The sequence below is a fragment of the Urocitellus parryii genome, chromosome 3, assembly GCF_045843805.1.
Source record: "Urocitellus parryii isolate mUroPar1 chromosome 3, mUroPar1.hap1, whole genome shotgun sequence".
Lineage (NCBI taxonomy): Eukaryota > Metazoa > Chordata > Mammalia > Rodentia > Sciuridae > Urocitellus > Urocitellus parryii.
This window is the reverse complement of record NC_135533.1, coordinates 101,080,539-101,106,937: the sequence shown is the minus strand read 5'-3', so window position 1 is coordinate 101,106,937 and position 26,399 is coordinate 101,080,539. Positions and strand designations below refer to the sequence as shown.

The 26,399-nt window shown below is 40.8% G+C and overlaps 1 protein-coding gene across 6 annotated transcripts in view; it reads right to left on the bottom strand.

Moving 5' to 3' along the window:
* Positions 1-26,399, bottom strand: part of Ccm2 (CCM2 scaffold protein) — a 62,969-nt gene that overhangs the window by 8,259 nt on the left and 28,311 nt on the right. For 4 of the 6 annotated variants that reach the window (XM_026399456.2, XM_026399459.2, XM_026399455.2 and 1 more), the window contains 3 exons: positions 6,501-6,584; positions 5,957-6,140; positions 181-317 (listed from right to left, as the gene is read on the bottom strand). In XM_026399456.2, the coding sequence (XP_026255241.1) occupies positions 181-317; positions 5,957-6,140; positions 6,501-6,584 (405 nt within the window). Of the gene's footprint in view, positions 1-180; positions 318-5,956; positions 6,141-6,500; positions 6,585-17,267; positions 17,363-26,399 lie in introns of all 6 variants that reach the window. The other 2 variants (XM_026399458.2, XM_077796798.1) reach the window with 2 other exon arrangements.

Sequence of the window (26,399 nt, the reverse complement as noted above, 5' to 3'; positions counted from 1 at the left end):
GAGTTGTGGGTAAAACCTGGTCATTAAGTAGGGCTGGGCTGTGGGTAGGGCCATGGAATGACTAGTCATGGGTTGGATCAGGCTATGGAAGAGCCGGAGGTACAAGAGGCCATTGGCAGGGCCTAGTTATAAGTTGGGCTAAGGGAAAGGCCTGGGCTATGAACAGGATAGAGATCTCACCTTGCTCTCTGCAGCCAGGATGACCAGGCAGCATGCTTCCACTGGCCCCACTGCACTCTCCGACAGGGAGCCTGAACTGAGGCCTCTGGAACTTTCCGCACACAGACTCTGGCTTGGGGAGATACCCGGATCCTGGGCTAATAAATGAACACCCTATCAGGTTAGCTCAGTGGAAAGAGGGCAGGCCTGAGAGCAGTCAGGGCATGAGTTGGGCTACTCTTAAAATATGGTTCAGGAGCTCTTTACTTGGCTCAGGTGTCCACCAAATGACCTGGGTGACTGGCCTATGCCATGTGTACTCTCTGGGAAAGTTCCCTTTTCTAGCCTCCTCCTAACAAGTATGGGAACAGATGAGCCCTGAGCTCCAGGGTACCAGAGCACACAGCTCCCCCACCCCCGCCATCTTCATACTTCACTGCATGTCATCACTGAGAATGGACACTCCACATGCATATCACCCCACATGACCTCCTAGCATCCTTGCTAAAGATGGAGGAGACATGTGATATCCCATATTCAATGCTTTTGATCCACACAAAAGATGATAATTTCACAAGGTTCAAGTTATCATATGATAGATTCTGAACACAATCCTGAAAGAAGTTTACCTCCAGAAAAGTTTATGGCCCAATAAACTCTCTTTACACAGAAAGGTAAACTAAAGCACAAGGGCAAAGGGCTGGGACTGAAAGTATGTAAATAGCAGAGTCCAGGTGCCAGTCTAGAAAGTCACATCTCAGTGCCATGTTTTTAATGCTACCCACCACCTCCCCCAACATCTTATGTGATTTCTAGGACCACCCAGGAGCCAGGCTCTGACAGCAGGAACATCCAACAGACCAAACTGGAATGACTGGAAACAAATCCTATACATCCCCTGTTGCCTAAGTATTAGAAGGCAAGCTCACTTAGGAAGGAGGGAAGATAAAAATGGGAAAACCTAAGGCTCAAACACAGTCTGGTAGAGAAAGATGGGGAGAGGCCCAGGTCACATGCAGGAGAAGTATGGGCAGACAAAGGCTATAAGGCATAAATCCCTCAGTGAGACCAAAGGCCTGCACTGTCCCCAGAGCAGTCACCACAGAACTACTGAGTGTGGAGCATGATGAGTCCATGCCAAGATGTAATAAGTGTAAAACATACACACAGGGCTCCAGAGTTGATACAAACAGTATACTAACTAGCTCAATAATTTTTATATTGATTATATGCTGTTATGATAATACTTTGTATATAGAGAGCTAAATAAAATATACTATTAAAACTAATTTCACTTGTATCCTTCTTTACAGTATTGGGGATTGGACCCAGGGGTGCTCTACCACTGAGCTACATCCCCAGCCTTTTTATTTTTTGAGGCAGGGTCTTGCTAAATTGCTGAGATTGGCCTTGAACTTGTGATCTTCCTGCCTTAACTCCAAGAGGTTAGAATTACAGGCATGTGCCACAGCACGTGATGTCTCTCTCTTTTTTTTTGTACCAGGAATTGAACCCTTGGGTGCTTAACCACTGAGCCACATCTCCAGCCCTTTTCATTTTTTATTTTGAGACAGGGTCTTGTTAAATTGCTTAGGATGTCACTAAGTTACTGAGGCTGGCTTTGAACCTACAATCCTTCTGCCTTAGCCTTCTGAACCACTGGGATTAGGGGTATGAACCATCATTCCCAGCTGTCTTTACTTTTTTAATATTTTTAATTGGCTGCCTGGCTGTGCCTGGGATGGTTCTTGAGCAGGGTAGGCAGCTGGGAAGTTCAGACAGCATTCATGTGCTATCTCTAAGGACTCCACATCTACCCTCCTGTTAATAGATGCAGCCTGTAAGCCCTACTTCAAAACTACAATTTGGGGGCTGGGGATGTGGCTCAAGCGGTAGCGCGCCATGCCTGGCATGCGTGCGGCCCGGGTTCGATCCTCAGCACCACATACCAACAAAGATGTTGTGTCCGCCGAGAACTAAAAAATAAATATTAAAAAAAAAAAAAAAAAAAAAAAAAAACTACAATTTGTCTCTTTCCTGCATCACACACAAACTGCTTAAGCAGATACACAGATGACCCTGTATTTATCTAGCCTTAGCTAAAGTCACCCTCTGAGCAGACGTGGCTCCCTAGTTCCCACATACTATACTGTCCCAAATACCAGTGACCCTTGGCTTGAAAGATGCATACAGCTAAACCACACACAGTAGACACACAGAGCAGACTTTAGATACCAGTCTGCCAGGCTCTGTATGGGGCACTTTGTATCCCAATTCTGATGAATGGAAACTATCCTGCTGAGAACAGTCCCTGGGACACAGGGGTTTATTCCCTTCCTGTGAATCATAAGTTCTCTCAAAGATGAGTCCTGCTGCTTATGTTTTTATAAAAAAGTTTCTCCTATGGAATGTGTTTTCTCTCTCAAAAAAATCTATTATTTGCTGGGTGTGGTGGTGCATGTCTATAATCCCAGTAGCACAGGAGGCTGAGACAGGAGTTTTGTGGGTTCAAAGCCAGCCTTAACAACAGCAAGGTGCTAAGCAACTCAGTGAGACCCTGTCTCTAAATAAAATACAAAATAGGACTGAGGATGTGGCTCAGTAGTTGAGTGTCTCTGTGTTCAATCCCCAGTACAAAACTATTATCTACCTTCTTTTCTTTTTTTTAAAAAAGTGATGAAAGTTATTTTCTATTATTTCTTTGTTTTGTTTTTTTTTGTTGTTGTTGTTTCAAAATTTTTCCATTATCCAAATTGTTTTAATGATTAAAGTTAAGAAATTATCTTGCCGCATAAGGAACAGAAATGGGAGGACCTTCCCTCCCCACCTGTAAGGACCGGGTCAGGAGCTGGTCTCCTCACTCCCTGTCCCCTAAAGGATACCTCCTGTAGATACAAGGCAGAGGAAACAGAGAGTTACCATAGTGCTGGACAGAGTGCTTAGAAGTAGCCACAGAACCTTCTAAGGCCAGAAGGAACAGTTTAACCCTTCTTAACCAAATGTCCCATCTTCACCAAATGCATGATCTTCATGACAGTACTTAAACTCCCTTCTGTCCATCTGTAAGATGGGAATCAATGAAATCTTCCTTAAAGATTTATTTTAGGGGCTGGGGTTGTGGCTCAAGTGGTAGCGCACTTGCCTGGCATGCATGAGGCACTGAGTTCGATCCCTAGCACTATATAAAAATAAAATAAAGATATCGTGTCCACCTAAAACTAAAAAATTTTTTAAAAAAGATTTATTATAGAGGGCTGGGGTTGTGGCTCAGTGGTAGAGTGCTTGCCTAACATATGTGAGGCATTGGGTTAGATCCCAGTACCACATAAAAATAAATAAATAAAATAAAGGTATTGTGTCCATCTATAACTAGGGAAAAAAAAGATTTATTATAGAGGTTAAATGAGATAATCATATCAAATGCTTTGTACTAATATGAGTCACATTAAATTGCCACTTTTACTGATTAAAATGTTTAAATACGGACAGTTTCATATTATTCAACTTAGTTCAATGCCTGGCATTAATAGTTAATACTCATTCATCACTGTGAAGGAAAATAAGCACCATGGCTTGAATATTAAATATTCTCCAAAGGCTGATGTATGGAAGGCGTGGTCCCCAGGAGGGCACTGTTGGGAGGTGGCAGAAGCTTTAGGAGACAGGATGATCTTATGTCATTGAGGTGTGCCCTCAAACAGGATTATGGAACCCCAGTCCTTTTTTCTTCCTTTGTTTTGCTTCCTGGACATAAGATAAACAGTTTGGTCTACTACACATTCCCTGCTATTACCACCCTGGCATTACAGGCCTACAAGCAATGGGTTGACTAATCATGGACCGGAACCTCTAAAACCATAAGTGATGGGGCTGGGGTTGTGGCTCAGTGGTAGAGTGCTTGCCTCACATGTGTGAGGCGCTGGGTTCAATTCTCAGCACCACATATAAATAAATGAATAAAATAAAGGTCCTTCAACACTAAAAAATATATTTTTTTAAATTTTTGCCCTATTTTATTTTTTAATTTTTAATTTTTTTTAAGAGAGAGTGAGAGAGGAGAGAGAGAGAAAGAATTTTTAATATTTATTTTTTAGTTTTCGGCAGACACAACATCTTTGTTGGTATGTGGTGCTGAGGATCGAACCCGGGCCGCACGCATACCAGGCGAGCGCGCTACTGCTTGAGCCACATCCCCAGCCCACTAAAAAATATTTTTAAAAAATTAAAATTAAAAATAAAACCATAAGTGAAAATAAACCTTTTCCCTTGGGTAAGTTAATGATCTCAGGCATTTTGTTATAGCAATGAAAAATTGACTAACACATTCACAGAAAAGCAAATAGGAAGGGACCTTGCTAAGACATGCTTGGTAATAGTGCAGAAGGGATATGCATGTGTGTGTGTCTAAGTGTACGAGTGTATGTATGTGTCTGTGTGACAAAGGCAGCTGTGTGCATGTGAGTGAATGTGTGTGTGTGTGTGTGTGTTTGTGTGTTTTGTGTACAAGTCCACATATGTAATGTGTGTCATTTCATGTCCATGTGATATGTAAGTATGCTGGGGAGGGCATGAGCTACTGCTACACAGACAAGGTAGAACAGCTGTGACTCCCAGCAATCACCTTCCTAACCTTTCCATTACTTGAGTAGGTTTGTGACCAAAGGAATGCAGACCAGATTCCTAAGCCAGAACTTCCTGTGGCCTGTTTTTGAGAGTTTACCCAAACATGTAACTTCACAATTCTGAGACAACAAGACTGCTTCCTAGATTCCCAGGTACTGCTGACCTCAAGTGGACTGAGATTTCCCTCTTTACTACCTAAATAGTGTTTGTTCCAGGCAGAACCACTCCAATCCCTCATGCCTTGCCACTACTCCTCTGGAAATGAAGGACTTCAGGGTAACCAAGATGCCTACAGTGGCCCAATGAGATCAAACCAGTGTTTTTGTGGCAATGCCAGCCTCAGAGGTCACAATAAATATGGAGGATGAACCAAAATTACTCCCTCATTTCTTAATGACTTGAATGCCAGAATGGAGACCTCCAGAAGCTGACAGGTAGCTCCTACCCCAGCATCCAGGAGGGCAGGCACTGTGTAGAGCAATAGGTTAAGAGAGTGAGCAGAAAATGACATTCTTCACGAATTCCACCTGCATGTAAAAGCAGTGACAAGAGCCCCTGGACAGAGTCTCCTTTTTGTTGTCCCAGCTTTGGGAACATTGTGGGGAGCTCAAAATGTGGGCTGGAGCTTGTATGGTACTGCATGTCTGTAATCCCAGCAACTTGGGAGGCTGAAGCAGGAGGATCACAAGTTTGAGACAGTCTCAGCAACTCAGCAAGACACTGTCTCAAAATACAAAATAAAACATTGGGGATATTGCTCAAATTACCCCTGGGTTCAATCCCCAGCACAAACAAAAACAAAATATATATATATATGGAAGTTGGGCTGAGGGGAGATTCCCACCATAGCCTTCATTACTGCCCTTCTCTCCCACCTGGCCAGTGGAAGCAACACCAGTATAGGGGAGGCTGAGCCCCACCAGGAAGAGGGACAGGACACTGCTTCTTTGGATACTGGTCCCCAAGGCTCTGATTTGACAGGGACTCCAGGGTCACAGCAGCTGACTGCTAGCCCTCCTCTGGCTGACCTCTGGGATAGGAGGTCCAATTCTTAGCCACAACAGATAAGAGTGCCCAACACAGAGCTGCAGAAGCTGTCTCTAGAGTTTCATGAAAGTCACGAACACTCCTCAGGACAAGGATCCTTCTGACCCCAAGTCATCCAGGTCCATACCTGTCTTTAAGACCACCAGGTGTGCGGCATCATCTCGAACATAGGAGACAGCAGCAATGTCGTGGATGGGCACCCTGAGGATGATGTCCTCCCCGTCCCTCCAGGCCAGCTTGACATTGTAGGCAGACAGGCTGAGCACAGCATCGTGTTCCTGGGTCAGGTGTCCAGGAAGCAGGTGGGCTCGCTGGAAAGAACCACAGGGCATCAGAAATGCCAGGTGTGCCGAGGCCTGTCTTGGGCTCTTCTCCAGGAGCACTGTACTGGCTGATATCACACATGTGACCAGTGTGCCTTTAGATTCAAAATTATGGTATATAATTGAGATATTTTGAAGTTACAAATTGTGGAAAATAGCCCAAAACCACATAAAGCAAATCTGGAGAATGAAGTTAATGTTCAGACTGAGGAACAGTCTTTATGGCCAAGAGCCAAGTGCACCCATAACGTAATGGAACTGGGTCATCCCTCTTAGCCATGATATCAAAAGTGAATGGATTAAGGGCTGGTGTTGGCCAAGGGCCAACAGATGAGAGGATGGGGTTACCTTTGCATTGTCTATGAAATGCAGGATTTCAGTCCTACTGGAGGGATTCAGGTATCCTGGTATAGATGTTAACTGACCTAAATACTGAAAGAAAGTGAAGAAAAACAGTCATGAGAAATGGGAATTGGGAAATGAGCCAACACCACCATAGCAAGATCAACTGAGCACAGTTCTAGTGTCTCATACTCAGGCCACCAATTCTACGAGGTGAGTACTGAATTCTCATACCAGTTTCCTAGAGCTCAGGACAACCCTCCCACATTTCCTATATTCAAGATCATCATCAAAAGTCCTACAAAAGGCATTTTAAAACTAGGGTTCGTAGCTAACCAGTGATGGCAGGTGTTTTCTTGCACTTCTGGAAGAACTGAAAACAAGGGCACCATGCAATAGTCCCCACTAAAAATAAACCCTAAGTTGCAAAGGTCAACACAGCTGAGAAAAATGAACACAAATAGAAAAATGAAGTGCCATGGTTTAAATGTGTCCCTCAAAGTTCATGTGTTGGAAATGTAACTCCCTGATGAAACCATGTTGAGGTGCAACTTTTAGGAGGTGATTCGGTCTTAAAGGCTCTACCCTCAGGAATGGGTTAATAATGCTGTTATGGCAGGAATAGATTCATCCTTAGGAGTAGGGTCCTTATAAGTTCAACTCCCTTTTTGCTCTCTCACTTTCTTCTCCTTCCACATTCTGCCATGGGATGACACAAGAAGGTTCTCACTAGATGCTAGCCCCTTTATCTTGGATTTCTCAGTTTCTAGAACCATGAAAAATACATTCTATTATTTATAAAATTATCCAGTCTGTGGCATTCTTTTTTATCTTTATTTTTTGCGGTGCTGTGAATCAAACTAGGACCTTGTACATGCTAAGCAAGTGCTCTACTGCTGAGCTACATCCCCAGTCCCCAGTCTGTGGCATTCTATTAAAGCAACACAAAACAGATAAAGATATGATGTAAATAAGTAATTTTGTAACATGTGGCAATGAGGTACTTGGCTCAGCAAAGTACCATGATGAAGAACATCGGAGCATGGAGGCTCTGAATGGCAGCTCTGAGTCTGCTGTGTTCGTGTCTGGGTCTTATGAACTAACACAATATTTTTAATGGTTTGTTCTTCTAAATGGATCACTGATTTCTTCCCAAGAAGAGACAACTTCTTCTTTTTGCTATTATAATTTTTATATATTTTTTATTTGTTCTTTTTAGATATACATAATAGTAGTATGTATTTTGACATATTATATATACATAGAGTATAACTTAATTCTAATTAGGATAAGAACAGACTTCTTGTACTCAACATTTCTCTTGATTCATCAACTCATAATTTTGGTTTTATATTTAAAAAGGATTAAGTGGGACTTCCAGTTTCTGGTCTAGCATTTAAGAGCTTGGAAGCTGGCACTTCCATACTTACAACAAGAACGCTGACTGAAAATCAACAACTGTTCTTAGATTTATCAAATAACTAAGGTCCCAGGGAAAACCACTACCCCCTAAACTGGAGAGACAGACTGATGGATGATGAGAATCACAGCTTACCAGGAGGAGAACCCCTGGAGCTTGCACTGGTAGAAGTAGAAGGGGGTGATGACAAGTACTGAAGACTAAGCATGGACCAGCTTGGGGGCTCAATCCAAGGGACTCTACCATTGAGCTACATCTCCATCCCTTTCTAAATTTTTGTTTTGTGAAGAGGGTCTCTAAGTTGCCCAAGCTGGCCTCAAACTTGAAACCCTCCTGCCTCATTCACCCGAATAGCTGGAATTATAAGTGTGTGCCACCATAACAGTCAAAGAAACAATTTCAAAGTACAACCAGAGAATTCTATTATCCCTTACTGTGTCTAAAAACAGAGTATCTGGGGCTGGGGATGTGGCTCAAGTGGTAGCGCGTTCACCTGGCATGCTCGGGGCACTGGGTTCGATCCTCAGCACCACATAAAAATAGAGATGTTGTGTCCACTGAAAACTAACAAATAAATATTTTAAAAATTCTTTCTCTCTCTCTCTCTCTCAAATAAATAAACAAATAAATAAATAAAAACAGAGTATCAAAATATGAGGCAAAAAAGGCTGGGGCTGGGGCTCAGCAGTTGTGCACTTGCCTTGCATGTGTGAAGTATTGAGTTCGATTCTCAGCACCTCAAACAAATAAATAAATAATAAAGGTCTATCAACAACTAAAAAATATTTAAAAAACAAACCTTAAAAAAAATGAGGCAAAAACAGATGGATCAGTAGGGCACAGTGATGCACACCTGTAATTCCAGTGACTCAGGGATCATAAGTTTGAGACCAGCCTCACCAACTAAGTGAATCCCTAAGCAACTTAACAACATCCTGCCTCAAAATAAATGATTCAAAGGGCTGGGGATTTAGCTCAGTGATAAATTGCTCCAGTAATCCTAGCTACGTAGAAGACTGAGGCAGGAGGATCACATGTTTGAGAACAGCCTGGGAAACAGTGAGATGCTGTCTCAAAATTAAAATAATAATAATAATAATAATAATAATGGTTGAGAGTGTAGTTCAGTGTTATAACAGCCTGGGGTTCAATCACCAGTGCAGCAAAAAAGAGGAGGAGGAGAAGAAAGGGAGGGAGGAGGAATAAGGGAAGGAGGGGGAGGAAAGCAGGGGTGATAAGGGAGAAGGGGAGAGGAAGGGGAGGAGAAGGGGAGAGGAAGGGGAGAAGGAGGAGGACAAGGAAAGAAGGAAGGAAGGATGGACGGATGGACATAGCGGAACTCAATAGCACCAAAATACTTTTTGTTTTTTAGTACTGGGTTGCTCACATGCAACATTCACCAACATAGACCATTTCCATAAACATACCTTATATTTAATTTTTTTTAAAACCTTCAGTGTATCCTTATTTTTTGTTTTTTGGTTTTTTTTTCTAGTTATAGTTGGACACAACACTTTTATTTTTATTTATTTATTTATATGAGGTGCTGAGGATTGAACCCAAGGCCTCCCATGTGCTAGGCAAGCACTCTACTGCTAAGCTACAACCCCAGCCCCATACTTACATTTAAAAAAAAATAGAAACCATATGATGTCTGCTCTCAGACCACAGGGAAACACCTTGAAAGGTGTTCTACCAAAATTCTATCAAAATTCCCAGAAGGGGAAACAGGCAATGTGAATGGTCCTATGATCTATTAAAGAAACCAAATCATCTATGAATAGCCTTCCAAAAAAAGAAAGCACAAGGCCCAGATGGGCTCACTGGTAAATTCTACCAAACATTTAAGGAAAAAAAATTACACCAATTCTCTACAATCTTCTCCAGAAAATAGGAACAGGGAAAACACTTCAGAACCTATTCTATGAGGCCAGCATTACCATTTTATTTAAAAAAAAAAAAAAAAACCCAAGACAAAGACATTAAAAAAAAAAACATATAGACCAACATTTCTCATCAATATCCATGTAAAAGTTCTAAACAAAATATCAGAAAATTGAGCTGAACCACATATAAAAAGAATTATGTACCATGACCAAGTGGGATTTATCCCACATGGTTCAACATTTGAAACTCAATTACTGTAATCCATCTCATCAACAGGCTAAAGAAAGAATCATATCAACAGATAGAGCAAAAGCTTCTGACAAAATCTAAACCCTACTCATGACAAAAACACATGACATGGTGGTGCGTACCTGTAATCATAGATACTTGGGAGGCTGGCAAATTGGAGACCAGCCTATGCAAACTCAGTGACAATCTGTCTCAAAATAAAAAGGGCTGGGGATGTAGCTCAGTGGTGATTACTTACCTAGCATGAGTGAGGCTCACAATTCAATCAACAGTAATTCGAAAAAAAAAAAAATACAACTCACATCATACTTAAGGGTAAGAAACTAGATACTTTTCCCCTAAGATGAGAACAAGGCAAGGATGTCCTCTTTCATCATTCTTTTTTTTCCCCATATTTTTAAAAAGTATTTATTTTTTTTTAATAGTAGGTGAACACAATACCTTTATTTTATTTTTGTATGGTGCTGAGGATAGAACCTAGGACCTCATGCATGCGAGGCAAATGCCCTACCACTGAGCTACAACCCCATCCCCTCCATATTTTTTACTGGCACATTATAATTATACATAACGGTGGGATTCACTGTTACATTTGTTCATACACATTCTCATCACTATTATTTAACTTCTGGCTAGATGTCCTAGCTAATGCAATGCGACAAGAATAAGAAACAAAGGATACACAGGTTGGGAAGGAAAAAATAAAATTGTCTTTGTTCACAGATGACCTCTGAACCAGAGAACCATGCAGGGAGGTTGCTCTGGAAATCCAAAGAGAGAAAATATGACACAAAACCAATCAATCTAATGCTGCACAATGCAGCCTGCTCACTAGACAGAAAAGGAAACAGAGGAAAGAATAACTGGCTAAAGCACATTCAGGGCACTCCACAAATACAAGTTTGGACTTAGAGTGCTCACCTCACATATGCAAGACCCTGAGTTCAATCCTCAGCACCACATAAAAATAAATAAAGATATTGTGTCCAACTACAACTAAAAAATAAATATTAAAAAAAGAACTGCTGTAAGTCAACAATAACAAAAAAAAAAAACAAACCTAATTTTAAAAAGGGGAAACAACTTGAATAGACATTTTTTCTAAAAAAGATATACACATGACTAATAAGTACATGAAAGGTCTTCAATATCACTAATTATTAGGGAAATGAAAATCAAAACTTCAATGAGATACTAACTCACAGCCACGAAGATGGCTATTATTAAAATATAAAAATTGGAGGGATAACATCTTTTAGTGAAATTATGGAGAAACTGGAACCTTTATACACTGCTGGTGGCAATGTAAAATGGCGCAGCTGCTGTGGAAAACAATATTGTGGTTCAGCAAGAAATTAAACCAAGAATTAGCATATGATCCAATAATTCCACTTCTGCGTGAATATACATTTTTTAAAAAAATCAAAGCAGAGACTTTAAGCACATTGACATTTACAATCAACAAACGGTAGAAACAACCCAAATGTTCACTATTGAATAAAGTGTGATATATCCATACAGTGGAAGAATTTCCTCAAAGAGGAAGAAAATTCTGTCACCTCCCATGATACTGATGAACCTTGAAGATGTTGTCCTAAGTGAAATTAAACAGTCATAGACGCACAAATACTGTATTATTCCACTTATACAAGGTGCCTAGAGTAGTCATATTCACAGAGAGAAGAATGGTGGTGGCCAGGGGCTGCAGAGAAAGGGAATAGGCAGTCATTGTTAATAACGATGATTTCGGTTTCGGGCTGGGGTTGTGGCTCAGTGGTAGAGCGCTTGCCTAGCATGTGTGAGGCACTGGGTTCGATCCCCAGTACCAAATTAAATAAATAAATAGACAAACAAACAAAATGAAGCTATTGTGTCTATCTAGAACTAATAAATAAAAATTAAAAATAGCAACTATTTCAATATGGGCCGACGAAACATTCTGGACATGGATGGTGGTGACAGTTATACAACAGAGTACTTAACGCTACTGAACTGTATACTTGAAAATAGTTGAGAAGGCAATATGCAGGGTGTGAGCTGTATTATAGATTGAACCCAGGGCCTTGCACATGCTAGGCAAGCCCTCTACCACTGAGCTACATCCCCAGCACCCCCGCTTTTTTCTTGAGACAGTGTTATGGTTTAGATATTCTGTGTCCCCCAAAAGCTCATGCATAAGACAATCCAAGAAAATTTAGAGGTGAGGACTGGGGTTGTGGCTCAGTGGTAGAGTGCTTGCCTAGCATGTATGAGGCACTGGGTTTGAGTCTCAGCACTGCATATAAATAAATAGTCTACTGACAACTGAAAAAAAAGTAAGTTCAGAGGTGATCGGGTTTTGAGAGTCTTAATCTAATCAGTGTGTTGATTCACACTGATTAACTGATGATTAACTGGGTAGTAACTATAGGCAGGTAGGGTATGGCTGGAGGAGGTAGGTCACTGAGGGTATGTCTTTGGGGCTTAAAGTGTGTTCTTGTTGAGGAGAGCTCTCTCTCTCTCTGCTTCCTGGTAGCCATGTCCTGAGCTGCTTTTTTCCTTCATACCTTTACACCATGATGTTCTTGCCTTACCTCAGGCTCAAAGTACCCAAGTCAGTCATCTATGGACTGAGACCTCTGAAACCATGAGCCCTAAATAAACTTTTCCTCCTCTAAAATTGTTCCTGTTGGGTCTTTTGGTCACAGCAGTGAAAAGCCAACTAACACAGACAGGATCTGGCTAAGTTGCTTAGGCTGGCCTCAAACTGGTGATCCTCCTGCCTCAGTCTCTCAAGTTGCTGGGATTACATGCGTATACCACCATGCCCAGCAAAGATGGCAAACTTTATAGTCTATTGACAACTAATATATGTTATGTATATTTTACAATAATAAAAACTTTATCTTATTAGTTTTATTCAAAAATTTATTTTGCAACCAGGCGTGGTAACACACACTTGTAATCCCAGAGGCTCGAAAGGCTGAGGCAGGAGGACTGCAAGTTCAAAGCCAGCCTCAGCAATTTAGTAAGACCCAAAGCAACTTAGCAAGACCCTGTCCCAAACAAAACATAAAAAGGACTTGGAATGTGACAAATTGTAAAACAACCCTGGATCAATCCCTGGTACAAAAAAAAATTTTTTTAATTTTATTAAAAACTTTTTCAATTATCAATGCTACACTGTACATTAGCTATCATTTCTAGCTTTGTATCATCCAAAAATATTATTTTGTGTTTTCACTCAAATGAGTAAAAAAATATTGATGACGGCACACACCTATAATCCCAGTAACTTGGGAAGCTGAGGAAGGAGGCCAGCCTCAGCAACTCAGTGAGGCCCTTAGCAATTTAGAAACTTTCTCAAATTTTTAAAAAGGGCTCAGTGGGTAAAGCACCCTTAGGTTCAATCCCCAGTAGCAAAACACACACACTAAGATTGGGTCATATATGAAGTGCTTCACTAAAACAAAAGTACCCTGATACCATGTCTACACAATTGAACAAGAACTCCCCCCAAGACTGTCCAAGGCCTGCATGACACCATGCCATATAATACCATCTTCCTTTTCTCACATGTCAATCAAACTCTGGCTACCATGCTTTCAGCTCAGTCCACAGGTCTCTTCAGGAAATAGATTTCCTTTACTCACTTGAGAAAATTTTGTCCTAAAAGATTTGTTTTTGGTATCAGAGATTGAACTCAGGGGCACTTGACTACTGAGCCATATTCCTGGCCTTATTTTGTATTTTATTTAGAGACAGAGTCTCACTCAGTTGCTCAGCGCCTTGCTTTTGCTGAGGATGGCTTCGAACTCACAATCCTCCTGTATCAGGCTCCTGAGCCACTGGGATTACAGGCATGTGCCACCGCAACCTGTTGTCCATCCCCTTTTGGTGGAAGACAACAGTTCCTCAAACCCCCTTGCTAGAGAACAATGCACAATCCTCCAATGAGCTTGTAACTGCCTCTCTTGGCTCCAGGACTTGCTTATCATGTACTGGTAGGCACTGAAAAGCAGGCGATGCATGGTGCTAGGTCCTGATAGTAGAATATTAAGCTGGATAAGTTTGTCCCCACTAAGGCACACATCATGCCACAGCATTTAATAACCTGACAAGGTTCAGGGGTCATTTTAACTTACAGTTGAGGTTCTTAGGAGCTCAGTCCAAGTAAAAGCTGATACTGACCAAAGTAGAGATCACAGAGGTGCTATGGAAGACTATGGGTCTCAGTACTGGGGATCTCAGCATTTGAAGGCTCAGGGAAGGAGGTATGCTAGGATAGACCCATAAAATGACAGGAAATCCCACCAGAGCCCATCCACCATGGTACTACAAAGTAGGTGGAGAAGAAGCATGAGCTGGCCAGCTTTTGCAGAAGCAGCTAATGGTGAGATATGCTCTCACAGAACTGGGATCCCCAGAAGCAAGAGGGCAACAGGGTCCTGGAACAGCAAAAGCCAGGTAGTAGCACTTAACCAACAGGGGAAGGGAGGCCTGAATTAATAACAGGGAATAAAGTCAAAATGGTGATGGGGCACTGTTGATATGGCTCATAGAACACAGCGTTCCTAGAGGCAAGACTGCTCAATATATACAAAGAAGGAGATCAAAACAATAGACAACAGCTGGACATGGTGGCACACACCTGTAATCCCAGGGGCTCAGGAGGCTGAGGCACGAGTTCAAAGCCATCCTCAGCAACTGTGAAGCACTAAGCAACTCAGTGAGATCCTATCTCTAAATAAAATACAAAATAGGGCTGGGAATGTGGCTCAGTGATTGAGTACCCCTGTGTTAAAAAGGGGGGGCAGAAAGTTGAGGTAAGCTTCTGCAATAAAAGTATCTAACCCTGACTCAGTTTCCAGACCTGAAGCAGCTCTTAGACCCAAACACTGATGGAAGGAGAGGACACATCTGTGTGGGAAGGAACTTAACACCAAGGCAAGTATGCCCCATGGTGATTTTACCAGCATTAAATCTCCAAAGAGATTTAAATGGCCCAGGTACAAGGTTCCTGGGAACTGGAAATCTGTGAAAGTTTTTGGAGGTTTAAAGGTGATGCCACTACTTGGGAACCCACACTGCCAACAAACCCTGTATGGGGTGGGGCTATAAGGTAATCAGTGGATTCCAGGTCTATATCTAAGTGTCCACTGGGTCAAGACTCAGCTGGTAGTCACCTGCCATTTCCTGAATAACGTATATAATATATAAAAGGAGAAGACACACTTAGTAGGGTGCAGAATCCTCATGATGACCCTTGGACCTATAGACAAAAGAGCTACTGAAATAGAAAAGACCATCTCAAACTGATTCCAGCCTTCTACTCTGAGCCAAAGTGGTAAGTCAAAAACAGGCTCAGACCTGTGGACCTGATGATGTGTCATCCCTCCAGGAGACCAACTAATCAGTAGGTACATCGGGACTCCTTCAACCCTACAATAGGAATCCTTTCCTAGCAAGAATGAGCGCATAATGCAGTTATAGTTCTGCCTCTCCTGCCTGTGGCATCAGTCAGCTCCATTCTCCCGGGGCTCATAGAATACCTGATTTCTGATGTGGGACAGCTTGTGACATTACCTTGGACTAGGGGATTTACTTTGTACTAAAGAGATATAAAAGTAGGCACAAGACTGTGGGAATCAATGATCCTATATAAAGCCTGATTGTCCAGAATTGTCAAAACTGTCCAAGGGAGTTGTGGAATGGTCTCTTGAGGGTATAGCTGAAGGGCCACCTGTATGACATCCCAAAAGAATGCTTTCTCTCCTTTCAGAGGCATTATGCATCTAAACCATAGTCACTACATGGTACTAGGTCTCCAGTGGGAAAAATGCAGGGGTCTAGGATCCAAGGTATGGAAGCAGGAATGGCTCTAATCACCATCAACTCAAGTGACCGCTTGGGGAAACTGGTACTTGCTGACCTCTTCACTTTAGGCTCTGCAGGTTTTGAGGGTCTAGATCCCAGGGACAAAATACTTCTATCAGGAGACACAGGGGCTGGGATTGTGGCTCAGCGGTAGAGCGCTCGCCTAGCTCGGGTGGGACCGGGTTCGATCCTCAGCACCACATAAAAATAAAGGCATTGTGTTGTGTCCATCTTCACCTTAAAAATAAATATTAAAAAAAAAAAAAAGAGAGAAGACACAGCAAGAAATAGTGGCTAGCTGGTCACTTTGGGTTCCTCATGTTCATGCATATGCAAGCAAAGAAAATAACAACTGTTCTACAGGGGAGTTGACCCAGATCACCATGAGGAAGTGGGGACATACCATAAGGAAGTGGGGACAGTCCAGAGTACGCCTTAAATATCTCTGGATATTCCCCCACCCATCAGCAGGCAAATTGGCAACCATGACCTATAGAATAGAAGCTACTGAAGTAGAAAACACTATTTGGAAAAGGCCACCTGGTAAGGATAGGATGATTAGTTATAGTTCATAGGTACTGAAATTTAACCAATATGTATCTAGACCCTGGGGCAAACAACTGAGACTAGCAGATTCACCAGGCAGGCGAGGAAACTCTTATTGCACAGGCAGTGGAGGAGGATAATAAGGTGTGCTCAGAGTCACTGATGCAGTGGGGACTGCACTTCATGGGGGAAAGGTTTCCAGCAAATAAGACCAATTGATGCTGGAGAAGCAGGGTCTGGATGGAGTGAACTTAATGAGAAACACAATATCAACAAGCAGAAGGCAGAAAGCAGCACATGTGGTAGACATCCCACCCAGGGTCCCCACCATTCTGAGTGTTGATAAAACTCCCTGATTCCATCCCCTGCATCCCTCCCATCAACAAAGGTGGCAGAACTGGGATCGAACAGACAATTTTCACATACTTTTTCCTCCACCCTCCCCAGCCTCCCCTCCTCCCCAACAGGCCCCTAACAGTTCAACTGAACATAATCTCATTTCAGATTCTGCTACTGGAGAATCATTGGAAACAAATACAAAGACGAATGATAAACCAGCAAGAGACATTTGCCATTAATTTTACAGCAAAGGGCTAAGTTATCTGACATACCGACAGCTACTGAAAATACAAAGAAAATAGGCACAAATAACCAAAGGAAAAAAGGGGCAGTGGATCTAGAAAGACAGTATGAAAGAAATTTGACTCTTGACTATTTGAAAAGACACTCAACCTCACTTGTAAGTAAAACTATAATGAGGAAACATTATAGTTACTTCTATTGATTAGCAAATATCAAAAAGGTTGCATACACACTGTGTTGTTCCTCAGAGGGTGGAGACAGGCACTCTCAAAGACTGTTGAAGGCATGCACAGGCTTAACTTCTCTATGAAGAGCAATCTGGAATTCTCTGTCAAATTAAAAAGTAACCTAGACTTACAGATCCAGAAATTCCATTTCTGAAATTTATCCAATATGTATCTAGAGTAAAATGTGTGTAATTGTAGATAACAAATTAAATATGCATTAATAGGTCACTGGTTAAATAAAATATGGTATAGCAATATAAAGGAACACTATGCAATCATTAAAACAAGTGAAGCAGCTTTACATGTCAGTGTGACATTCTGATATATAAAGAAATATATAGTGGAGTACAAAAAACAAGGTACAGGCAACGATTTTTTAAATAAACCCCCACAGCAGAGGTAACAAAAGCAAAAATAGACAAATGGGATTATATCAAACTAAAAAGTTTCTGTACAGCAAAAGAAATAACCAAGAGAATAAAGAGATAATCTGCAGAACAGTAGGAAATATTTGCAAATTCTATCCACTAAGGGGTTAATATCCAGAATATCTGAGGAACTAAAAAAAAATTCAATAAAAAAAAAGGCCTGTTAAGAAATGGACAAATGATCTCAAACAACATTTCTCAAAAGAAGATATACAAATGGTCAACAAGTCTATGAAAAAAAGGTTCAACATTGCTAATCATTAGGGAAATGCAAACTGAAGTCAAATCCACAATTAGAGATCATCTTACCCCAGTTAGAATGGCTAATTATCAGACAGTTAAAAGATGACAAATGCTGCTGGCAAGGATATGAAGAAAAAGGAACACTTATACACTCCTGGGAGGAATATAATTTAGCACAGTAATTTTCCACAGTTATGGAAAGCAGTATGGAGGTTCCTTGAGAAACTAAAAGTAGAACTACCTTATGATTCAGCGATCCCATTATTAAGTATATATATCCAAAGAAAATGACATTAGTATGTTAAAAAGATGCCTGCACTATTATGCTTACTGCAGCACTACTCACAATAGCCAAGATATCAACCTAAGTAGCCATCAATGGATAATTGCATAAAGAAGATGTGACCCAAGAGTGATGGCACACGCCTGTAATCCCAGAGACTCAGGAAACTAAGCCAGGAGGCTTCCAAGTTCAAGGTTGGCCTTGGCAATTTAGAGGGACTTGCTCAAAATAAAAAATAAAAAGGCTAGAGCCAGGTAGAGTGGGAAACAACTGTAATCTCCGTAACTTGGGAGGCTGAGCAGGAGGCTCAATTGCAAGACAGAGACCAGTCTTGACAACTTAGTGAGACCATGTCTCAAAATAAAATAAAAAAGGGCCAGGGATATAGCTCAGTGGTAGGGTACCTCTAGGTTCATTCCCCAGTATGGCAAAAAGAAAAAGAAAATGTAATGTGTATACACAATAAAATATTTTTCTATAAAAAAAGAACGATATCGGGCTGGGAATGTGGCTCAAGCGGTAGCGTGCTCGCCTGGCATGCGTGCGGCCCAGGTTCAATCCTCAGCACCACATACCAACAAAGATGTTGTGTCCGCCGAGAACTAAAAAAAATAAATATTAAAAATTCTCTCTCTCAAAAAAAAAAAAAAAGAACGATATCTTGCCATTTGCTCACAGAAAGACACCACACATCTCACTGATATGTGGAAGTAAGTCAGAAGTACAGAATAGAATAGGGGTTATCAGAGGATAGAAAGGAAAGAGAGAATAGGGAAGACAGAAGATGGTTATTGGGTACAAAAATACAGTTAGATGGTTAAAAATAGTTAATAATTTATTGTATATTGCAAAGCAGCTGTAAGAAAAGATTTTTGAATGTTTCCAATACAAAGAAATGATAAATGTTCAAGATGACAGATTTTAACTGCCCTGACTTAATCATTATACACTGCAAACATGTACTGAAATATCACATTAGACCCATAAGTATATACAATTATTACATCAAGTAAAATAATTTTAAAACTTTTTTGGGGGGGCACCAGAGATTGAACCTAGGAGTGTTTAACCACTGAGCCACTTACCTAGCACCTCCCCCCACACTTTTAATTATGGTGCTGGGGATTGAACCCAGGGCCTTGTGTATGCAAGGCAAGCACTCTATCAACTGAGCTATATCCCCAGCACCTCCAGCCCCTTTTTTATATTTTGAGACAGGGTCTCACTAAGCTGCTGAGAGCTTCACTAAATTGCTTAGGACCTCACTTAATTGCTGCATCTAGTTTTCATCTTGCCATCCTCCTGCCTCAGCCTCCTAAACCACTGGGATTATAGGCATGTGCACCCAGCTTTACACATTTTTAAGCTGAGTGTGGTGGAACACACCTATAATCCCAGCTACTCTGGAGGCTAACACAGGAGAATTACAAGTTCAGGTCAGTCCAGGCAATTTAGTGACCCTGCCTCAAAAATAAAAAACAAGACCCATATGCTTGCCTGTAATCGTAGCTCAAGAGGCTGAGATAGGAGGATCTTGAGTTCAAAGCTAGCCTTAGCAATTAGTAAGGTCCTAAAGCAACTCAGTGAGACCCTGTCTCTAAATAAAATACAAAAAAGGGCTGTGGATGTGACTCAGTGGTTAAGCACCCCTGAGTTCAACCTCTAGTACCAAAAAAATAAGATAAATAAAAAATAAAGAGCTAAGGATAAAATTCAATGGTAAGTGTCCCTGGATTCAATCTCCAGCACCACACACACAACACACATAAAACCCAAAACAACCTTTTTTTTTTTTTTTTTTTTTTAAATAAAGTTCAGGGGTGTGCATGTAGCTCAGTGGTAGAGTGCTTGCCCAGCATGCACAAGGCCCTGGGTCCAATCCCCAGCACCACAAAATGAATGCGCAGCTGGCTGACTGACCAAATGAATGAATGAAAAGTTGGGAGCTAGGGATGTAGCTCAGTGGTGGAGAACTTGCATAGCATGATAAAGACCCTGGGTTCAATCCCCAGTACCACTCACACATAGAAAAATGTTTTTTTTTAATTGAAATTTTAAAACAGAAGATGCAGTATACACCATGTAATCATTTCAGAAACAAATGCATACATGTTTATATATAGATATCTAAATTATGTGTGTAAGGATTCAAGAAAATAGACTCAGGGTTCCTTCCAAAGGTTACATATTCAATAAATAATTTTTTTAATTAAAAAAATAAATCTAACCAAGAAGTTTTTTGGGTTTGATATCACAGAAGTAATTACCTTCTGTCTCTCCCAGAATGAAGACACAGTAGGCCTGGTGTGTGTTACCTCACTCAGTCACCAGGCTTCAAGCTAACATAGCATTGAGCATACTGGGGCAAATGCCAGCATGTGATGAAAAACAAGGAGAATGTTTCAACTTTTCGAAGGTTTTGTGAGGATTAATGAATATAAAAAGTTAAACAGTACTGCTGCACACAGTAAGCATTCCAAAAATAGGAACCATTATCAAGTTTCTGTCAACTTTATTTTTAATGCTCATTCTAAACACAAAATACTTTCCATAAAGAACCACATTGGAATATGTGGGAATGTTTCCTTGCCACTTGAAGATTCTGTTATCACTATTTTTATTTTATCAAAGTAATAAATGTATACATTTTAAAAAGTCAGATAGTCCAAAGAAACAGAATAAAAAATGAAAATCTCTAGTCCCAACCAGGAAAATCCTATAAACCACTTTCAAGAGATAGCCGTGCTAGGATCTGTTTCTTCAGGCATCTAGGGTCATTTTTCTAAATGATGGGTTTATATTGCTATTGTTTGGTTTCTTGTTTTAAGACATTATATCTCAACTTCCAATTAAATCACTATTCCCCCGGGCTGGAGCTATGGCTCAGCGATAGCGCACTTGCCTGGCATGTGTGAGGCACTGGGTTCGATTCTCAGCACCACATATAAAGAAATAAATAAAGGTCTAACAACTTAAAAAAAATATATATATATATATGTATATATAACAACTTAAAAAAAATATATATATATAAATACATATATAATATATAATATATATATATTTATATATATAATATATATATTTATATATATAATATATATATAAATATATAAATCACTACTCCCACTTACCCTTTCTTTTTTCTTAGAATATAATTTTTTACTTAATCATTAACTTACTGCTTGTATCACTTTGTCTCATATATTCCACCTCACTTCTATGCAAAGTCATAAAACTACAATCTTTGAGTTTGCTGGAGGAGGTTCAGGTTGGAGGAGTGTTCCCCAGGCTGACCTTGAACTCCTAGGCTCAAGAGATCCTCCTACCTCAGCCTCCTGAGCAGTTCCAACTACAGGAACATGCCTCTGCACCTGGCTATGCACAATCTTTTATCTCTTAATAATTAAAAGTTTAAGATAATTTTAAATTTACATAGTACTGCAAGAAATAATAGAGGGAGGTCTATTGTGCCTTTTCATCCATTCATCCTGGTGGTGACTTCTTACAGAAGTACACCAAAAAAAGTACATAGGAAACAGACAATGACATTAAAGATTCAAAACATCCATCACCTTAAGGTCCCCTCCTGTTACCTTTTCTTGGGGGTTACTAGGGATTAAAACCAGGGCACTTTACCACTGGGCTACGTCTCAGCCCTTTTTATTTTGAGAAAAAATTTCTCTAAGTTGCTGAGGGTCTTACTAAATTGCTGAGGCGGGTTCTGAACTTGCAATCCTCCTACCTCACTCAGCCTCACTAGTTGCTGAAATTAGAGGGGTACACTCCTGACACCAGTCCTTTTTTTTTTTTTTTTTTTTTTGAGACAAGGTCTCACTAAAATTGCTAAGGCTGGCTTCAAACTTGTGATCCTCCTCACTCAGCCTCCTGAGTCTCTGGGATTATGGATGTATGCCACCATGCCCAGTTCCCTCCTACTACCTTTTGATAGGCTTAACTATTTCCCCCATCTGTACCACAGCAAATCCTACTGTGTTCTCCATATCAGTAACTGCATTGTTTTAAGAATGTTATATAAAGGGAATCATTTGTGGGATGGCTTGTTCCACTTAGCAGTAACTTTGACAATCCACCCAGGTTATTATATGTATTAGCAGTTCATCCCTTTTTAGTGCTGAGAAGTCTTGCATGCCATGAAGAAACCTCAACTTGTTTTACCATTTACCTACCAAAGGACACTGGGGTTGTTTCCAGTTTAGGGCTATTATAAATAAAACTGCTTTGAATATGCATACACAGGTTTTCATGTGAACACAAATTTTCACTTCCCTAGAATAAAGTGCCTAGGAGCACAATTGCAAGATCATATAGTAGTTGCATGGTGAGTTTTTAAGAAACTATCAAACCGTTCTCCAGAGCAGCAGCACCATTTTACATTCTACCAGCAGTGTGCAAGGACCCAGCTCCTTGCATGCTCACCAGCACTGGATGTTGCCACTAATTCTTTACTTTAGGTATTCTGTTAGGTATATAGTGATAACTATTGTGGTTTTAATTTACCTTTCCCTGATGGCTAGTGGTGTTGGGCATCTTCTCATGTATTTATATTGTCACCTACATATCCTCTTTAGTGAAATGTCTCGTCTCTTGCCCAAATTCTACTTGTATTGTTTGCTTTTTCTCCTGTTGAGAGTTTTGAGAGTTCTTTATATTTTCTAGATACTAACCCTCCATCACATATGTGGTTTGCAAATACTTCCTCTCCATCTGCAGAGTGTCTTTTCTTTCTTTTTAATACTTTATTTTATTAATTTATTTTATGTAGTACTAAGGATCGAACCCAGGGCTTCGCACAGGTTAGGCAAGCGCTCAACCACTGAGCCACAACCCCAGTCCTGTATTGTGTCTTTTCATCCTCTTTTGCAGAGAAAATTTTTTATACTTTGGTGAAGTCTAGCTTATCAGTTTTTCCTTTTATTGATTGTTTTTGGTGTCACATCTAAGACCTCTTTGCCTAGCCCTACATCATGAAGACTTTCTGAGATTTTTCCCAGAAGTTTTACATTTAAGCCCATGATCTATTTTGAATTAATTTTTGTATTAAGTGAAGTTTAGGATGAGATTCACTATTAGCCTATGGCATCCAATTTTCTATCCAATTTGCTGAATAGGTTCTGCACCTCTGACAACAATCAGTGTGTAGGTCTGCTCCTAGGTTCACAATTTTATAGCAATCTGATACTTTTTGAGATCTAACTCTCCTTATTTCATATTTCCACATTTGTTTTAGCTAATTCTACTTCTTTTTCCTTCCCATATAGATCAGAATATCTTATTTGTATCTACAAAAAATATCTTGCTGGGATTTTGACAAAAAATTGTATAATTCACTTCTAATAAAGTTGTTTGAATTACCTACTTCAGGGCTCAGTATAATAGTTCAGTTGCAGAGCACTTTTCTAGTGTGTGTGAGGCCCTAAGTCTGATTCCCAGTACCACAAAAAGAAAAAAATAATATTGATTACATATTGGGTACCCTGTGGTAGTTTCTGATTTTCAAAGCACTGGTCCATTTATATGAATTTGGGGAGAACTGACATGTTAACATACCAGTCTACAAACATGTCTCTTCATTTAGGCCTCTGATTTATTTCAAATTTCTCCACTAAATTTAGTGCTTCTCTGATCTTTTTAGTTTTTAGTATACAAATGCTATACATGTTTTGTAAGATTTATACTTAAGTGTTTCATTATTTTAAGCAGTTGTAAATGATTCTGTATTTTTAGTTTGGTATCTATACATTCATTGCTCACATACATAATCTTGTTTTCTGAGTTTTTATCAAGAATGGGTGTTGGATTTTGTCAATTTCTGCACTGACTAATAAGATGAATTACCTTTTCAAATACAAAGCCAATCTTGCAACCTTCGAATAAACCCCACTTGATCATGGTATATAACTTTTTTTTACATATGCTGAATTCAATTAGTTAATATTTTGCTTAGAAGTTTTGCGGCTATATATCTTTTGTTCTGTTTTTGTCCGATTTTGGTATCAGACAATACTACCCTCCCAGAATAAGAAAGTGTCCCTCCCCTTCCATTTCTCTAGAAGAGACTGTAGAACTGGTGTTAATTCTTCAAATGGTTGGTAGAAATCTCCAGTGAAACCATCAGAGACTGAAGACTTCTTTTATTAAAAAAAAAAAAAGTTAGAAAATTAGATATTGAATTTCTTTAATAATTACAAAACATTTCCAATTATTTATTTCAGAGGATGTGCAGTAGTTTGCACATTTCAAGGAATTGGTCCGTCCCGTCTTTTGATCTACTGTTTCTGCAGTAGAGTTGCTTGTTGTATTCTTTCCTTATCCTTTTGATTCTGCAGGGTCTCTGGGCCCTTGAAGAATGCTGGGCCACTTTCTCCTGGTCCCCATGTTTCTGACGAATAATCTGCTGTTTTAACTGCTCTCTAAGTTTGTGTTTTGCCAGTTGGAGCTGCTTTAGCCGTTATATCTGTTATGGTTTGGATGTAAGGTATCCCCTGAAAAAGTCCAGTGTCAATGCAAAAATGGTCGGAGGTAGAGTTATTGGATTGAGAGCTGTAATCTAACCAGTCCATCCTGGTGTGAATGACTTGGTGGTAACTATGAGCACGTAGAATACGGCTGGAGGAGATAGATCACTAGGAACATACCCTGAAAGGGTACATCTTCTCTGTGTCCACCTCCTTGCTTCCTGACCTTGCTGTGAGCTGAGCAGTGTTCCTCTGCTGGGCCCTTCCGATATGAAGTGCTGCCTTACCTTGGGTCCTAAGCAATGAGGTTAGTCATCTATAGACTAAGACCTCTGAAACCATGAGCCCCAAATAAACTTTCCCTCCTCTAAATTGTTCTTGTCTGGTATTTTGGTCACAATGATGCAAAAGCTGTCTAAAACATTATCTTTGAAAAGTTCTTCATCCCTGCCCTTTATCCTCTCTCCAGAACTCCAGTGACACATCTCTTAGAAATCTGCTCTGGTCCCCAGAGAAGAAAGAAATAACACCTTTCTATCATTAGGCAGAATGGAACGTCACATTCTCTGCCTGGCCTCCCTGGGTGGGGGGAGATGCTCTTCTTAGAGCTGGGCCTCCTGGCAGTTCTGGCTTCCCATGTGGCCCTCAATGATACTTCCCTGGCTGGGGGAGTGACTGCCTCCCACATGATTTCTACTGACACCCAGAACCATTCAAGGTTCTTTAAGAAGTTGTTACTGCTCAGCAGAGATAAAGTTCCCTGTTCCCTGCTTGGCCAGCTCTGGGGGACAAGGTGGCTCCTACTTGGCCTTTGCTGGTGGAATAGAAGTTAGGGACATAGTTGTTTCTGTCACATTTGGCTGGAGCTGAGCAGTACTTCTCTGAACATGCTGCCTTGTGAGGCTGCCCTTTTCCTGGTCCTCTGGCAGAGGGGAGCAGATTCTACCCTTGCTGGTGTTTCAGGTTGCCAGCTTCTTAACACTCATGGTCAGTATGGGGCTGCTCAGCTTCTTTCCATGAATCCTCTAATGGAAAAGATCTGGTTACAGGCATTCTAGATGCTTGATAGAGAAAGGGGCTGGGAATTCTCACCATCCATAGCAGGCTTTGACCTGGGTCTCTCCCACCCTCCCTTGTGCCAGATATCTGCAGGTCCAAAGTCCCATCTCCCAGTGGGGAAGGGAGAAGCTAATCCCCTGGCTGGGCCAGGTGAAGGCAGGAATACCTCTCACAGGCATCCAGACAGGTCCCTTCTAAGCACCTGGATTCTTTCTTCTGTGGGTGCTCAGGTCCAGCAGCATAACCTCTGACCCAAAAATCTCACCTCATTAGCTTCCTTCTCCTATTTATGGGCCCCCTCAACCTGTTGTCTCCTTCTCTTTCTCTCCGACCTTGTGGCTTAATACCTTTTTATTCATTTACTTTCATGTTAGGGAACATCACATGGCTTAGAAACAGTCTGTTGAGCACAGGCCTTTGAGACACAGTGATGGGCTCAAGCACATGATTAGAGTGCCTTCCCAACCCACTTTTTTTTGCAGTAATGGGGATTAACCCCTGGGCCTCCAGCATGCTAGACTATCCCTAGCCCCTTCCCCTCTTTTTAAATTTTGAGGCAGGATCTCACTAAATTGCCCATTTGGGCCTCAAACTTGCAATCCTCCTGCCTCAGCCTCATGAGTAGCTGGGATTACAGGTATATGCC